At 35.3% G+C, this 17,747-nt stretch overlaps 1 protein-coding gene, 1 non-coding gene and 1 pseudogene across 2 annotated transcripts; 2 read left to right on the top strand and 1 right to left on the bottom strand.

Moving 5' to 3' along the window:
- Positions 1 to 1,273: 1,273 nt before the first annotated feature.
- LOC120172439 (probable U6 snRNA-associated Sm-like protein LSm4) lies at positions 1,274 to 3,170 on the bottom strand. The gene is made up of 8 exons (XM_039179891.1): positions 3,101 to 3,170; positions 2,889 to 2,944; positions 2,644 to 2,685; positions 2,415 to 2,513; positions 2,220 to 2,297; positions 1,907 to 1,946; positions 1,611 to 1,754; positions 1,274 to 1,495 (listed from the first exon to the last, which is right to left on the bottom strand). The coding sequence occupies exons 2-8, from the start codon at positions 2,889 to 2,891 to the stop codon at positions 1,473 to 1,475; spliced, it is 429 nt and encodes a 142-aa protein (XP_039035822.1). The 5' UTR covers positions 2,892 to 2,944; positions 3,101 to 3,170; the 3' UTR covers positions 1,274 to 1,472.
- A 1,818-nt stretch (positions 3,171 to 4,988) lies between these two features.
- Positions 4,989 to 5,069, top strand: TRNAL-AAG. Its single transcript has one exon. It is a non-coding gene; the product is annotated as a tRNA-Leu (tRNA).
- A 7,244-nt stretch (positions 5,070 to 12,313) lies between these two features.
- Positions 12,314 to 14,233, top strand: LOC120172515 (annotated as a pseudogene).
- Positions 14,234 to 17,747: the final 3,514 nt, after the last annotated feature.

Here is a 17,747-nt window from a genome sequence, read left to right as displayed (position 1 = left end):
ATATATTTTTAAAAATAAATGTATGTAAAAATATATTTCGATCAGTTGACCGTTATTTTCGTTTATTATTTTTTTCAGAGTTGGATTTGACATCACCACAACTGATCAAGATGACGATTTATTTATGTAAAAAAAACTATTATTGCTTACGAAATTAAAGAGGACTCATTAAAACTTTGATAAAAATCAATATTTGATGTTACAACCGATTTTATCACTGTAGAAATTAAGACAATATCATATTATCCTCGATAAGAGAAATGCAATGTTACATTTGTACTTCATCTTAAAAGAAGTATTAATTGTTTTGATCTTATTTCTTTCTTGTTTCCTTTTATTACATTTTAAGAAGAAAATTAGTCTTTAATATTAGACATTTCATTGATGCATTAAGAGCAAGACACAAAGCTACCATAACCATGGCTGAACCTAGTAAGCAATTGGTCAATATTAAGAACTCTTCCGGCCATGATTTAACCCTTGTTAGCAGCATTGTTTGGCCCGGACCTCAGCCTACGGATATCCCGAAAGTTATTGTGAATGAAGGTTCTGGTTTCTTTAAGCTCAATGGTTCAGGCTCTGGTCTTGCATACGAAATACTTGGTGATGGCAAAGAATGGGTTCTTGCTTGGAGCATCACGGCCGGCAAGGTATTGCCATATTAATTTCATCTTAACATGTAATTAAATCTGTTAACATTAAACCGTTGAAATATCCCCAATGCTCCTGTCGATTGGGCTGCTATCAAAGCCGAGCTCGATACAAATGGAAAATCGAAATATGAAATCGCCAACGATGGTTACAAAGTCGAAATACTTTATGAGGTTGTTTCTTCTGAGATAAACATCATTGCATCTATTGTGGCAACTTGAGAGCCCTATTGCTTGCTAATAAAACTCTGGCTGCCAATAAATAGATAATAATGTGACATGCATCATGTTACTCCTACTACAATTATAATAAAGTCATGAGATGTCTTTCTGTTTAGGGCCTATGAAATTGTGTCATTCCTGAAATTTATGTAAAAAATTGACTTGACCTGTAAAAATGACTGGAACCGACTTGAGTCAAAACTATTTATGAACTGATTGAGCTAATATTTACATAATCGGAAGATTGATGGTGATAAATTAGAGATAAGATATTTCGATATCATCCTGTGTGGATTGTTTCAGTTGATGTATTTTGTTCATGTTCGTATATTATCGTGTGTGTGTGTCAAAAAACTTGTAAAGCTACAAGTAATCTTAAACAAATAGTTAATGAGAAAATGTGTTCGAAAATCTTTTCAACCCATAAATTTAACAACAATTTGTCTTTGCAAGCTATTACTTCTATCAAAGAAAGAGCATCAAGTTAATAGACAAACCAAAATACATACAAAGTTCATTAACTGAAATATTTGGCACTTAAGGCAACCACTTCATTTGAATGCAACCTGTTTCTAGGAATAGCATGTTGCAAGCATCGAATCAACCTCGACCTCGGCCACTACCTGTCGCAACAAGAAAAAGGCAGACCGTTAGCCTGAATTTATCAAATGTTAATCCGGTCATAATAGATTATTCAATCATCCACGGAGCTACAAAACCGTGTTTCAGCAAATTTACCTCGACCACCCCTGCCTCGGCCTCCACCAGCACTCTTAGCACCGTCATCTAGCCCACGCCCAGGTCCTTTCGGTTGCCTTCCACCAGGACCATCTTCTCGACCTCCTCTGCCTCTGCCACGGCCTACACCAGGAGGCTTCCTATCTGGAAAAGTCAGCAAAGTCAAAAGGCCAAGTTAAAGATTCTGGTTTTCATATGTAGAAGTACTATCTATAACCCAAATGTTTCTACTTAAAATCGAATACTAAGATAATGATAGATCAGATCTCATAGCTAGCAAGAGAAATAAATCATACCTGCACGACTCTTCGATTCTTCCTGAACTTTATCAATTACCTGAAATCGAAATGGTAAAGTTAATACGATTGGTACACGAAGAAAGCTACAACAAAACAAAACAACAATTTACACAAGCCATGGATAAAAGAAAGCTATTTCACCAACAACAATGAAAGAAAAAGAAAAAATTCCACTCTATCCTTTCATGAAAGCAACTAAGAATCAACCATTTATAAAATCCAACACAGTGAATGAAACCAAAGACAATAAATACTCTTATCTTTGAAAAGTTAAGCAAACGAAACAACAGCATATAAGTCAAAAAGGTACCTCATCAGGAACTCGAAGATACTTTATTGTATTTCCACGGATATAGCATTCGGGCATTCGCCAAAACCTGTCTCCATCCTACATTATATTTTCAATCAAACCCCGACCATAATTAACAACAATACCCTTACTATCATTCCTAGGAAGAAATAAAATCAATCAGACAAGAAACATTGAATGAATCCATATTTATACCTTTGAAGTGCAGATAACTTCACGAAGATGGATGTTCATCCAAGTGTCGCAATTGACCAAATGTCCATTGTACGTCTCCCCATTTTTCAGTTCCACCAGCTATGAGCAAACAATATAAAAAGCAAAGACAAATCAAACACACAATTGTTTCAAAACAATCAATTTCTTAAGAAAACGCAATTTTCAAAACGGTAAAGAACAGGAAACAAGAAAGTGTGAACGATCTTACCATGGGATGACCCTGTGCAGTTTTCAGTAGGGAAAGAGGAAGCTGCCCACGATTTACATATAGATAAAACCGATTAGCCAGCAAAGAAGATGAATTATTCAAAAACATGTTAAAAAACAAAAATTAACCCAAAAATCCTTAGATGGCATATGACAAGTTCTCTTTTCTTGCTTTGGATTTCTCAAATTTCATAGGGTATAAGCAACCAAATAGACAAACAAGGTAAGCTAAATAGATTAACATACCATCTTTTTCCGTTTTTTCTTTGAATGAAGCAGAAACCTAATGAAGAATAAGATACCTGCAGGAAGAAAAAGGGGAAACAGAAAGAAAGAAAAAATCAATGACCATGTCAAAGAGGGTATGATAAAGAAAGGAGATTTATAAAACATTGAAATTGAACAATCACGCTTTACGTCTAAACCCTAAGCACGATCAGAGAATATACACTACTTACAGTTTTTCGGGGGGAAAGGGGGCCTGGTAGTGGTAGCGAAAAGAGGGAAAAGAAATATAATCAATCGGCTTAAAACCCTAAATTAAATATGAAAAAAGAAATCGAAAATACCAACAAGAGTAATGACGGTCGCAATTTTTTTAAAAAGGGTTAAATTACATGTATAGTAACTGATCCTTATTTTCTCTCTTATTTTGCTCATTATATTTATAAATTTTCAATTTAATCACTAAACGTTACATATTAGAATTTTATGGTCACCAGTAGTGGCAGATCAATAAATATTTTTTAAGGTGGGCATACATATGTTAACAATATAAAACGTTCAAATGGGATGAGTACAAATAAAATTTCATGGTGGACACCGTCCGTAAAATAAGTAACTAATCGAAGAAAATCAAATTTCAAGGTAGACACGAAAAATTATATTTTAAAATATTAAAATTATACAAATGGGTAACAACTTGAGAATTACAATCTACTGCCTCTATTTGTGAAACTCAACTAACAGTCATCATTCACCTTTCTCTCAATCCACAATCATGTTTCACCTTCGTTTATTGAATTATTCCAAAAAAAAAATTAAAAATATATATTTTTAAAATAAATGTACGTAAAAATATATTTCAATCAGTATATCGTTTTTTTCGTTTATTCTTTTTTTAGAGTTAGATTTAACATCATCACGACTAATCAAGATGACGCTTTATTTGTTATCATGTTGATCTTTCCTACTTTGGACCTTTGGATTGAATTTGAATACGCGATTTACGTTCATGTCACTCAATTCTGATTTGTGTTTTACTGACGGTCTTTCAACAACTTCATCCCCTTTTGTAGTTCGTTTGTTGATACGATCAAATCTATTTGTATCTATCTTTTATCCGAGTTTATTTAATTATATTTTTTAACATTTTCCTTATATAGACCTTGTAATCTTAAGTGACTGTTTTTTTTTTCTTTATGAAAAATACTTTTAAAAGTAAAAGGAATTCGGATGATTGGCAATTTATTAAAAAAAGAATTCTTTCTAAATTTTCTATTTTGATGAACCCGATGACGGAGCCTCGTTTAGTCAGAGTGGGCATGTGCCTACCTGAAATTCGAGTTCTTTTTCGATTATTTACTTATTTTACTGATAATGTCTACCTTGAAATTTTTCATGTCCACCCTGAAATCTGAGTTTTCTTCGATTAGTTACTTATTTTAAGGACGTTGTCCACCCTAAAATTTTATTTGTATTCATCCCATTTAAAACTTGTACGTTGTCTATGAATGTACAACTATAAATAATGACTGTAAAATTCATAAGATATAAATAATTGAAAATTAATATTTTCTTATATTATTTCCCATTCCTTTTGTTTATCACTTGTTGTTACTATAAACTCTATACTTTTATAATATTCATTATTTTCTGAAAAGAAACTAAATAACCTACTTGATTTGATTACCAACTTGTTTATAACGTGGTTGGTTCAAATACTAACAATGTATAAGGGATAACAATTTAATTTAAGGTTAAGGAACTATAGAAAAAAGACGGAACCGAAAATGTTATAAAAAGCATTACATTTTCCGTTGGATGAAACATAAAATGTTAACTTTTTTTTCTTAAAATTTTTTCAGTTGCACACCTTTTTCATAACATCTTTGGTTGACAACCTAAAATATTATGTTTTTAACATGTTAAAAAATTAATATTTTAGGTTACGTTCAACAAAAAAAATATTATATTTTTATAACATTTTCAATTGTTTATATTTTCTATCGTTGTTTAATTTTAAATTAACGTAGAACTTCTCCAAAACCAGTCCCTAGGTGATGAGTACAGTTGTTTTGAATACTATTTTATATTAATAAAAAAGTTAAAATTCCAATCAAAGCAGTTGAGATGGCCGAGTTGGTCTAAGGCGCCAGATTAAGGTTCTGGTACGAAAGGGCGTGGGTTCAAATCCCACTCTCAACATGCACATTTTCGGTCGTTCCGTTCGTTGTTTTTCAGTGGGATAACGACAGATTTGGTACTTGCTTTTTATCAAATTTTCTAATAAAGTACCTCTACTTTGAATTCTTTGTTGTTTTTTAATGGGATGATTTGACCCCTCTTCTTTATCAAATATTTTAATGTGATACTTTCACCTTGAAAATGTATGTTATAATATTCGAAATTTTATTCTATCAATATATTTGATCTATTGAGTGTCCAAGTCCAGATAGTTTTGTTGTACGGTAGCATAATATAAGGTTAAAAAAAGACGCTACCGTAAATATTAATATTTTTAATATTTCCGGTAGAACGTTACCTAAAATGTTATTTTTTTACCGGAAATGTTAATTTCGCTACCTAAAATGAATATTTTCGATATTAACATTTCCGGTAGAAAAATAAAATTTTAGGAAGCGCTCCACATAAAATGTTAAAAAAATATTAATATTTTCTGTAGTACATTTTCTTAGCTTTATATTAGGTTGTATTTCCTTAGACGTCCAACAACTTTTCCCTCTAAAAATGCTAATGATTGACAATGACATGCTTAACAATGAAAAATGAAATATTGTTTATTAATTTTAACATGTCATAATAATTTTTAATAATTTTGATTATATATGGAGCTTTTTCCCCATTACTTTATTTAGTTTTGCATGCAATGTTTGGTTCAGCATTGAAATGTTATTGATTAATGTGCTGAAATTTACTGTTGCTGTAACTAAGTGAACTTAATATTTTAAAATGGGTTCCAACTACCAGTCGGTCTAGCCGGAGTAGACGACAAGTAGGTCATGAGTTTGAATCTTCACGTCGTGAATAGAAAAAACTAGATTGAGAGGTTCGCTGCCAAAATAATATTTTAGAACCGTGAAAGTGAAAAATGCGGTTGGAACACAGAACTTATCAAGGTACATTTTGATAATAGCAGTGTATAACTGAAACAGCATTGAAATAAACCCCTTATATGGGTATAACAATCATCATTAGTGATTATCTTTTTCTGATAATTCCATTCAAAGGATTTATGTAAATATATATTGCTTTTAGTACGCAGGGGATTTGATGCAATCACCTTTTTTAATACATTGTTTCCCTCAAAATAGAATCTGGATACTATAATTTAGAAGATATGATTGATATCCCCTGTTCCGGGTTTAAATGTTAAGGCACTACTCAGTAAGATGATCAGCACAGTTGCATTTAAAGATAATGTCAAGGCTATATGAGATTCCTGAATCTGTTTTCGGCTTACTTGGTGCAGGCGCCTGTAAGCCCAGCTCTCTCTCCTGGTGCACAACCTGCCGTTGGAGCCACTTCTGTGTATGGACTAACGCAAGTATCTTCTTCATCACCTTTGCTTGCAGGTCCTTATCCCTCATTGCCCTCTTCTACTGGCTTTAAAGCAGTAACCAGAAGGAAAATACATTTCCAGAGAGACCTGGTGAACCTGAATGTCAATACTATTTGAGGACAGGCGACTGTAAATTTGGATCATCTTGTAGGTATCATCATCCTAGAGACAGGATTGTGCCACAAACAAATTGCATCCTCAGCCCATTGGGACTTCCTTTACGTCCAGTACGAACATTCTCATTACCTTATCCTATATCATGTCTTGTTTTCTTCTGTTTAAGGTGACATTCTGTTAGAGTGGGCCTTTAAGGGATCATGACTTCAAGATCTTGCATTATGAGTTAGGTTTGGTTAGGCTAATATGTTTTAAATACCTCAATTATCTTTGATTGTCCTGTTAACCCGAAATTCTGTATTATCCGCCATTCAGTTAGTAGCTTTTGTTCCTTTAAGGGGGAAAGAGGAGACGGTCCTCAGCCCTATTACCTCTTAATTAATTTTACTTATTTTCTTTTAGAGGATAATTTTCTTAATTAGTTTTTTCTCTCTCTCTCTCTAATATATAGATTAGGCTTGCTTTGTTTTTTAAGAGTTCAATGCTGAAGTGTGGGGTTCAGAGGCATCAGTAATGGTCATCTGTAATGGATCCGAGGTTTATTCGAACTCCATTGTCAGCTTTATTGCTTTCTTCCTGCCAAGAATCCACTGCTGAAGGTTTATACTGGCCTCAGAACTGGGGAATCAAATTATTCTTTTTCTAGATTATTTAGGTTGGTCAAAGCTTCATAATGAATATTGGGTTAGGAGCAGTATAGTTTGACGAGAATATACAGTATGATTATCAGGCCTCAGATCTTGGCAACCAAATTATTCCTTTTCTAGATTATTTAGCTTGGTCAAAGCTTCATAATGAATATAATGGGTTAGGAGCAGTATAGTTTGAGGAGAATATACAGTATGATTATCATTTAGAATTTGATGTTAGTAAGTTTGATGATGTTAACAATGAACATTTGGGCAGTATATCATTTTATTCCTCTTATTTTCAATTACAGCAAATTGGTCCTTATATACACAATAGCTTCCTATAACTAACTCAGTAACAGAAATCTAACAAACTCAACAAACTAACAGATTACATAACTGTATTGCAACAGTTAATACTTTCTACACTCCCCCTCAAGTTGGTGGTTGCAAAGATGTCTTTAAACCCCAACTTGGAAACTAGATATTCATGTTGATGCACACCCAAGGCTTTTGTCATCAAATCTGCTTGTTGCTCCCCTGTCTTGACATGTTTAGTTTGTATCAAGCCTTCTTGAATCTTCTCTCTGACAAAATGACAGTCTATCTCAATGTGTTTGGTTCTCTCATGAAAAACTGGATTAGCTGCTATTTGCAAAGCTGCTTTATTATCACACATTAATTGTGCTGGTGCTAAGTTTTTCAAGCCTAACTCTGCTAACAAACCCTTCAACCATATAATTTCTGCCGCGGTTCCTGCCATGCTTCTATATTCTGCTTCTGCAGAAGAACGCGCAACCGTGTTCTGCTTCTTAGACTTCCAAGAGATTAGAGACATTCCAAGCTTAATACAGAAACCTGTTACAGACCTTCTAGTCATAGGACAGGCAGCCCAGTCAGAGTCACAGTAAGCAATTAACCTGCACTCACTCTTCGCACTTAGCAAAATCCCTTGTCCAGGATTTTCTTGATGTATTTTACCACTCTTAGAGCAGCTTCAAGATGCGACCTTTTTGGTTTATGCATAAATTGACTGAGGAAATGTACAGCATAGACATATCTGGCCTTGTGTGAGTCAGATATTAATCTACCTATAAGTCTCTGAAAAACAGACTTATCCTGCAACAGTTCTTCATTGCTACAAACTGCTTCATCATACTCTGCTGAAGTAAACTTTTTATTTTGCTCAAGAGGAGTCAAAGCTGGTTTAGCTCCCCCTACTCCAATCTCTTCAATCAACTCTAAAGCATACTTTCTTTGATTCAGCACAATCCCTTCCCTTGATCTTAGAACCTCTAATCCTAGAAAGTACTTCAACTCCCAAGATCTTTCATTTTGAAATTCTCATTCAAAATGTGTTTCAATTCTGCTATCAATCTCTCACTACTCCCAGTGATTAAAAGATCATCAACATATATCAACAAAACAACTATATCACTCCCTTGTTGCTTTGTAAACATTGAATAATCATACTTGCTCTGTATATAACCAGCTACAAGTAAGGCTTCTGTTAGCTTCAAATTCCATTGCCTAGAGGCTTGTTTTAGTCCATAAAGTGATTTATGCAGCCTACAAACCTTAGACTCCCCCTGGCTGCAAAAACCATCAGGAAGTGCCATATAGACTTCCTCAACTAAGTCACCTTGTAAGAATGCATTGTACACATCCATTTGATAAAGAGGCCAAGAAAAATGGAGGCAATGGCAAGGACAGTTCGAACAGTGACTAGTTTAGCAACTGGAGAGAAGGTATCCACAAAGTCAACCCCTTCTCTTTGATTGAATCCTTTAGCAACAAGGCGAGCTTTGAACCGTTCAATATCTCCATTAGCCTTGTACTTGATTCGGTATAACCCATTTACAGCCTATTGGAACTTTCCCTGATGGCAGAGTAACTATTGACCAAGTGTTGTTTGACTCCAAAGCTTCAATCTCTTCCTTCATGGCTTTAATCACATAGGGTTGGTGATGGCTTCAATATAGGTTTTTGGTTCACTTATATGAGAAGTGGAAGATAAGAAACTTTGAGTTTTAGAAGGTAAGTGAGAATAAGAAATGAAATTGGAGATAGGATACTTACTTGGAAGAGATGAAGATTGGTAGGATTGAACATAGTCATGTAGCCAATTAGGGGGTTTGATAATCCTAGTGGACCTTCTCTGAGCCAGACCCTGAGTTTGTGGTAAAGAAAGTTGACCAGAACATGGAATTGAAGATGGAGTAGGCAAACTAGTTGAGACTTGAGGTGATGCAGAAGAAGAAGAAGAGGAAGAAGGAGAAGACAAATTAGGTGAAACAGAATCAACAGGATGAGAAGGTGCAGAAATTTCGAGAGTAAGAAAATCAGAATCATCAATGAAGGACTGAGTAGGAAAAATGGAGAAGGCTTATTTAATGGAATGAGAAAGGAAAATAGTCTCATGAAAGACTACATCACGATTAACAAAAAAGACTTTGTATGAGATCAAAAAGTAGATATCCCTTTTGAGTTGAGGAATAACCCATAAAAACAGAAGGTAAGGCTTTTGGAGAAAATTGTCCTTACAATTGACTTTAGTTGCATAACAAAGGCAACCAAAAACTCTCATATGAGAAAGATTAGGTGATTTTTTATAGAAAACTTCAAATGGGCTTTTCCAGTTTAGAACAGCGTAGGAAGTCTGTTAATGATATAACAAGCTGTTAAGACACACTCACCCCAAAATTTGATAGGAACATGAGAATGGAATCTAAGAGCACGTGCTACCTCTAAAAGATGTTTATGTTTCGTTCAGCAACACCATTTGTTGGGGTGTATGAACACAAGAGCTTTGGTGAATGATACCAAGGGATGAAAAAAGCTCAGAACAGTTATCACTAAAAAATTCACCACCATTATCACTACGAACATACTTAACTAAAGTAGAATGATGATTCGAACAAGATTAAAAAATTGTTTAAGGAAGATAATTGCATCACTCTTAAGTCTCAACAGGTAAACCCAAGTGAACCTAGTATGATCATCTACAATAGTCAAAAAAGACCTATGACCACTGTGTGTTGATTCTATATGGACCCCATAAGTCAATATGAATTAAATCAAAAGGTGTAAGTGACTAGAAGAACTAATTGGAAAGGGTAACCTAGACTGTTTTGCAAGAGGACAAACAGAACATTGCTTAACAGAATTTTCATTTAATGGGACAGAACAAAAATGGAGTTTTATGCATTTAACAGAAGTAGCATGCCCTAAACGTGCATGCCAAAGCATTGTATTATTGTCACAGGAAACAGACATACAACCAGAATCAACTTACATTTGGATGATGACAAAACAGAAGTAATATTTGTAAAGGACAAACCAGAAACAAGGTCTTTAGAGTCGAACAAATAGAGACCACGAGCTTCCCTACCATCCCCTCATCTTCCCAGTGAAGAGCCTGCAAATACAAAAATGAGGGTAAAAACTGATACTGCAGTTGAGATCTTTAGTGAGTTTTGACACTGACAGTAAGTTATGATGAAAATAGGAACATACAACACGTTGGAATAATATCAACTGAGTTAAATGAAAGCTACCAGTATGGGTGATTGGAACAGTTTACCAGTGGGCAGATGGACAGAACTAGGTGACATGAAGTTAGAGATTGCAAACAATGGATTTCAGACACCATATGTCAGTGGCCCCTGTATCAAGTATCCAACGAAACGAATTAGAAGAGTCAGGTGAGCACAAGGAAGCAATACCTGCTAGGTTGACTGCTGCATCCACGAGGGAGTTTGTTCAAGAGCTCTAGAATCTGAGATATTGAGTGCTGTGAAACTGGAGAAGTATTAACTATGCTGGAATCATGTGAATCATGATTGGAGTCAACCAGGGAGGGATTAGTAGCCAAAAGCTGCCTGAGAATTCTTCTTCTTGGTAAATTTGAAGTCTGGAGGAAAACCAATCAAACGATAGCAGTTGTCTCGCTTATGACCTTTGATTTTACAGTAATCACAAACACCATTGAATCGCCTACGATCTGAATTTCCAGATGCATTGCAGCAGTACATTCGTAGAGGTTGCATAAGCAGAACTTGGCTACGAATGGCTGAGTAAGTATCATTTAGGCCCATAAGAAATTGCAATAACCTCTGTTGTGCGATGTGTTTGGAATTCTGCTGAGATACCTCGCAATTACAGGCTGAAAGAGGAACTAGGGCATGGTATTCGTCCCACAACAATTTCAATCTCGTAAAATAGGTCGAAACTGTTGAGTCACCTTGATTTAGGGAGCAATTTCACGATGTAAAAAAAATATTCGAGATCCATCTACCTTATCGAAGCGCTCCTTCAAATCACTCCAAACTTGAACAGCGCTTGAAGCGAATACAATTCCAGCCGAGAGATCGCTGCTTACAGTGTTAAGAATCCAGGACAAAACAACCGCATTACAACGTTCCCATTGAGAGTGCAGGATCTCATCATAATCTTCTTTGCAGCAGGTGCCATCAACGAGACCTAACTTATTTTTGGCCAGCAACGCGATTCTCATAGATCTGCTCCAGACGGTATAATTGTCGATGCCAACCAGACGATGCGAGACCAGAACACCGCCCGGCGTATCAGACGGATGCAAAAATAGAGGATGATTGAAGTCGAGCACGGCGGTGGTAGCAGCAGCGTCAGGAGTGTCCATTTCTTCGAAAGAAATCGCCCAAAACCAGACCTAATTTAGACGAGAGAAAAAAAGAAGAAAGCCACGGGCAAAGAGTAGAGGAAAACGGCCCAAAAACAAATAACCTGGGCTAAACTGATACCATGTTAACAATGAACATTGGGCAGTATATCATTTTATTCCTCTTATTTTCAATTACAGCAAATTGGTCCTTATATACACAATAGCTTCCTATAACTAACTCAGTAACAGAAATCTAACAAACTCAACAAACTAACAAAAAGAAAATATATATCTTAATGCTGCGGAGAGACCATAAAAAAAAAGAGAGAATGATATATAAACAATGATGATAAATGGCATTAACCAAATTTGATCCATGAAAACGGCGCCGTCTGTTATTGACCATAACGATTTAGGAAACTCCATTACAAAATGCCTCTCCAACGGAAGCGCCAACATGCGCTCTTTTCTGCCCCGAAACAAAAACGGTCGGAAAGGCAAGCAAAATGGATGGCAATTCGTCTTCTCCAAATTCCTCACTTTCAGGTCGGTTTTCACGTCCCCTTAGATGTTCTCCTCTGTTTGGTTCCCAGAAAACAAAAGGAAAGTTAAGGAAAATGTCAGTGGTGAGTACTAGACCGTGAATGTTCCTTTCATGTTCGGTTGTTTGAAATTTTCCATGGCAGGTGCGGTTAAAGCTAACGAGATGCGAATTTTGGTAGCGTCCCCTTCCGGTGCCCTTATCACTTTGGAACAAGTGGGATCTCCGTCGCCGTCGCCACCGGCATTACTCATCCCCTAGGTTCACATATTTTTTTTATAATAATTTAATTTTGCTTCGCTCGATTGATCACTTAATGATTTCTCTCAATCTCTATCTATAATGAATCCAAAAAGAAGTCTAATGAATTAATCAGATCTGGTTTTTGTGTGGATTGCGCGGTTGCAGCTAATATTGTTGTTTTATTGAGATTGATAGACTTTTTTCCCCTTAAATTATGAAGGGATATTATGTAGTGAGAAGTTTCCCATTTGCACTCAAGCTTGGTTGACATGGAAAAAAATAACTAAAACATGCAAGAAAAAGAATCACGGACAAGGCAAAATACATGACATGACAATATTATGTATGGTACAAAGTATTAAGATGCCAACATTTATGAGATACAAAACACGATTGTCACATGAGAAAATGCACTAACATGGCACATACTCAAATTGCCAGGTCTAGTTTGAAAGCTGCTTTACTGAATTATGGAGAATGCAGTCTCTTAGATATTGTTTTTTTAGCTTAAATTACTGCAAAAAAAAATGGTGTCATAAGTTTTACTGCAATCATGGGGAACTATTAGTAATAGAAAGTCTGAACTTGAAGTAAAAAAGTGCAAGGGCTGATTGTTCATGAAATTGTTATAATTTTAAGAGGAATTAAATGAAATGCTTCAATTAAAATACAAACTGACCAGATCACACAAAAAGGCGTGCAGAAAGAAACTTTTGAGGTAACATCACTGTGGCATGTTGATCGAACCTGTTGTTTATTATGTTTTCTATGCGTGTAGTGCAGATGTGGTTAAAGTTAGGTTGCAAATGCGCTTGTAGTCAGAGGGGTCCTTTGATTGGAATGGTATTTGAACATGCTTTTAATTTTATTTCCTGATGAAGATTATCTGTTTTATGGATTCTATTGACTTGGCATTTCAATAATTACATGGATTTAAACAGGGATCATTTTGTTCAAGTAATGAAAAACGAAGGGCCGAAGTCTCTATATCTAGGATTGACTCCTGCATTGATCAGGTCCCTTCTATATGGAGGTCTACGTTTAGGCTTGTATGAACCCTCAAATATGTTTGTGATTGGGCCTTGGTTCCAACAACATCTTGATTAAATTGCATCCGGAGCATTTTCCGGTGCCATTTCAACAGCCCTTACCAATCTGTGGAAATTCTGAAGGTAACTTTACACCATTACAAATTCTGATCTTTTAAGCTCATTGTGGACTTAAGAAATCGTTTTCTTCCATCAGGTTCGGCTACAAATGAACTCAGATTTGAGACAAAGAGGGCCAATCACTGAAATGCGCAGAATCATCTCCAAGAGGGAATAAGAGCTCTTTGGAAGGGTGTTGGCCCTGCTTCGGTTAGAGCTGCTGCCTTGACTTCTTCACAGCTCGCGACATATGATGAATCCAAGCAGGTAAATATATACTAAGCATGCCGTTCTTCAGTTTGAATTGCATATCCAAAAAGTAATTTCCAAAGTTTTTGGTGCCTTATTCATGTTTAATTTATCATGTTTAATTTGAATATCCCTTTTAAAGTTTTTTAAAATTCTGCTAATGCAGATATTGGTGAAATTGACCCCTCTTGAAGAAGGAATTTACCTGCATCTCGTATGATACCTCCTATGCTTCTTTTTTCTCCTTTCTTGGCCCTTTGTATCAATTTAATTGAAAGGAACAAATATTAAGATAATTCAACTTGTTAAGTTAATATGTTATGAATGAAATTGAAAATTATACCAAACAAGAAACATTCGGAAATATGAAGTAATTTTAATTTAAGCATTTTTTTCTTTGAGAGCAAATAAGAAGGGCTTACACTTGATTCAAGCTTGGCATGTAAATTTAGTAATTTACCAACCTACACGGTGGTGGGCAACCATGGTCGGCCGGCCGGGAGGTTGATTGACGCAGGAAAGCAAGAGGGCGACGGCGATGACCAGAGCAAGGAGAAGTCCCATGAGATCCACGTTTAGGTCTATGCATAATGCTCCATCTTCTTCTTCTTCTTCTTTTTCTGCCCTGGAGAAACAATAGTAAACCATTATGCAAATTTAAAGCCGAGACAGGCGGCTATGCTAGTCTTGGAGTCAACAGTCCCTATATAATGAGGGTAAACTACTAGTTAGTATCCCAACATCACTTTTGTTATGTTTTAGTCATGCAACTTTTTTTTTTAAATCATGCTTAACGTTTTGTTTTGGTTTCATCTTGGTCATCCTTCGTTTTTTCTTTCTAATTATCTTTTACTTTTATTAGTTTTCTTGGTGCCATGGAGTAAATACATGGTTTGTATTCACTAGTTAAGCATCCACCTAAATCAATCCATAATATTGGATGACCCAACTTAAAGAATATAAGACCATAGGAATCTGTAGTTAATGGATGTGGGACGATACCCCGAAGAGTAAGGAGTCCCTTCATGTGTAGCACAACAAGGGCTCAACATATAGACCACAACATTGAGAGTGGTCAACCTCACATGTAGTTAGCAGGAGCAGCGGAATGCTTTCAACCTAAACCATTTGGTAGACGGTAGAGGGGCTCAGCTTCATTATATACTTCAGGAAATTCATTTTTTGATAGATGTAGGATAATAGCTAAACAATATAGAATTGCTGCTGGGGCCAAATGACAGTCACCTTAAGTAGAATCAATGTCTTTCCACCTTTACCTTTTCATGTTATCCAGAAATTTTTGTCTTATTATATTGAAGATTCACAGCTGTTTCCTACACATTTCCTTTATTTAAAATTTTAATGTGAAGCGACCTTTTTATGAATACACAACTGGAGTGATTTTCTTTCCAATCCATTTCTATTCCTGGTTTCAGGTTCTTCGTACAGAAGGCCCCAGGGACTTTACAAAGGGTGAGACTTGCATAAATTTCCATTCTCTTTTTTTTCTTTTTGATGTATATCGATATATAAAGATACATGCAATGTCCATATAGCCTGTTGGCCAGAATCTGTAGAGTTAGTTGCCAGGAATTTACTGTTAAATATGATCCTCCAGGCTTCAAGGACCCAAAAAACTTAGAAATATTGCTTCTTCTTCTTCTTCTTCTTTTGAATTGATGTTAAGCACACTAAATTTGGGATGTGGATCTCAATTTTTTATCAGGGCCTTTGCCACCTTTGCAAGATTGGGTCCACAAACTACGATTACATTTTGCTCTGTGAGAAACTTCGCAAGCTTGTGGGATTGAATGCAATCTAGTGGTTTGGATAGTTCATTGTTACAATAATACAGAAATGCCACAAAGCAGCCCTCATTGCCAACAAATGCCATTTTGAGGGAAGGTATGATTTTAAACTAAATTTGTATATTTCATGAGAATTCATATCACTATTCAATCATAGAAACCAAAACTTTGGATTCAGGCTCCCAGTCAAATTGGGCTATACTTTATCATTCATAAATTGTTCACCAATTCTTTTTTGTTTTTATGGTGGGACTTGGCTATACAATATGAAGCTAAATATGATGTTTTTGTCACTATTTTTAGAAATAAAAGGGTTTACTTGGGTGAATTTTCCATGTTGATGTTCATGCTTCGTTTTTCTTGTTTTAGAACAGTTAAGGTCTTGAACAAGGAACGGATAAAGAATAATTTATGATTATTACTTATGATGTCTGGATTTTTTTTAAAGTAGCATATTAGACATTTGTGTTTAATATATATATATTATATATATAATCGAGCATTTTATTCCTTAGACAAGCGCAAAATTGGTGTTTGGTGCTTTCCAATGTTATGATTCCAATAGAATGTGATTCCTCGAAATGTTATTGATAGGAATGTTAGTGTGAAAGTTATTTTACCATGTTTGGTGTACATTAAAGATTAGAGATTAAAATCAACAACAAATTAGTTTAGTTAGATTGACATTAGATCCTTCAAGTATATTTAGGGTTTAAATCCTGTTACATCCTTGAAGTATAGTCGAGGGTTTAGATCATGATATTATAAATAGAGAAAATTAGGTTGGGAAGATTACATCTACAATGAGTCTTTGTGGTATTATAACTATTAACTATAAATCTCAAACTGAACTTATCAAGTGGCCTCACTAATAAAGGAGAGTGTTGGTCTCTCTAGAGATTCTGAGTTCGAGCAACTACATCTGTAGGGTGAGTGTAACTCTTAATCCCTAGTACTAAATCTAAAACCCTGGCTACCATAAATTCAGGACTGGAAACTCTCCTTGGGATCATTGAAGACATTGAAGTCTCCGCCAATCAACCAAGGGCAAGATCCAATACCTCTAGAAACTAGCTGGAGATCTAACCCATAACTTTTCCTTTCTTCAGCTTCACACATCCATAGACAACAGAATGAACGAAACCTCTATCCCCATATTTGACAGTGGAAATAATAACAATATTGCTAATATGTGCCAAAAATTCCAATACTAAAATTTCAACATTTCGGTTGAGAATGTTTACAGTGGGACTCGAACCCACAATCTTGCTCTGGAGGTGAGCGTCGTATCCATTAGGCCACGCAACCTCATTTAAGAATTAAATCTCTGTTTGTATAGCAGAAGAGGAAGATATAAATCTATGTTTGACTTGAATATCATATATGAATATAATGTCATAAGGATGGATTGGATCGAAAGATGTTAGAGTTCGATCACATTTTTAGAAATTTTATATTTTTATATAGTTTAAATATTTTTGGGTAACTACACAAATGATCACTAATGTTTGAGTATGTTTTCGTTTTTTCCATTGAAGTTTTAAAATTAACAAATTGGTTACAAATTATCGATTTATAACAAATCGATCACTATTCGTTAACAACCCTTACTAAGGGTAAGGAAATATTGATGTGTCAAGTTAAACTGGTGACTGACACTGTTTTGCAAAATGAGACAGCCACACATGCTGGCCGTTTGACTTCCCAAACTTTGACTAAGAAAAAAGTTTGAAAAGAAATATCTTCTTCCTTGTTCTTCTCCACCATGAACGAAGAGTTTTGCGGAGCTCACAGGTCTTATTCTCCGACATAAAAACTTGAAAATTTAATCTTTAAATTATTTCTAGATGGATGAAATCCCTTGTGAATACCAAAGCACTTGATTTTTTCTTTTTCTTGTTGTCTGGAGACGTTTCTGAGCTCTCA

The sequence above is a fragment of the Hibiscus syriacus genome, unplaced genomic scaffold (assembly GCF_006381635.1).
Source record: "Hibiscus syriacus cultivar Baekdansim isolate YM2019G1 unplaced genomic scaffold, ASM638163v2 tig00111851_pilon, whole genome shotgun sequence".
NCBI lineage: Eukaryota > Viridiplantae > Streptophyta > Magnoliopsida > Malvales > Malvaceae > Hibiscus > Hibiscus syriacus.
The sequence above is the reverse complement of the archived record's forward strand: the minus strand, read 5'-3'. Positions and strand labels throughout refer to the sequence as shown.

Coding starts and splice junctions, on each gene's coding strand:
- LOC120172439 (XM_039179891.1), bottom strand. Junction 2,514..2,643: donor CTGCACAGGGTCATCCCATG/GTAAGATCGTTC, acceptor GTTTGCTCATAG/CTGGTGGAACTGAAAAATGG. Junction 2,298..2,414: donor AAGTTATCTGCACTTCAAAG/GTATAAATATGG, acceptor AATATAATGTAG/GATGGAGACAGGTTTTGGCG.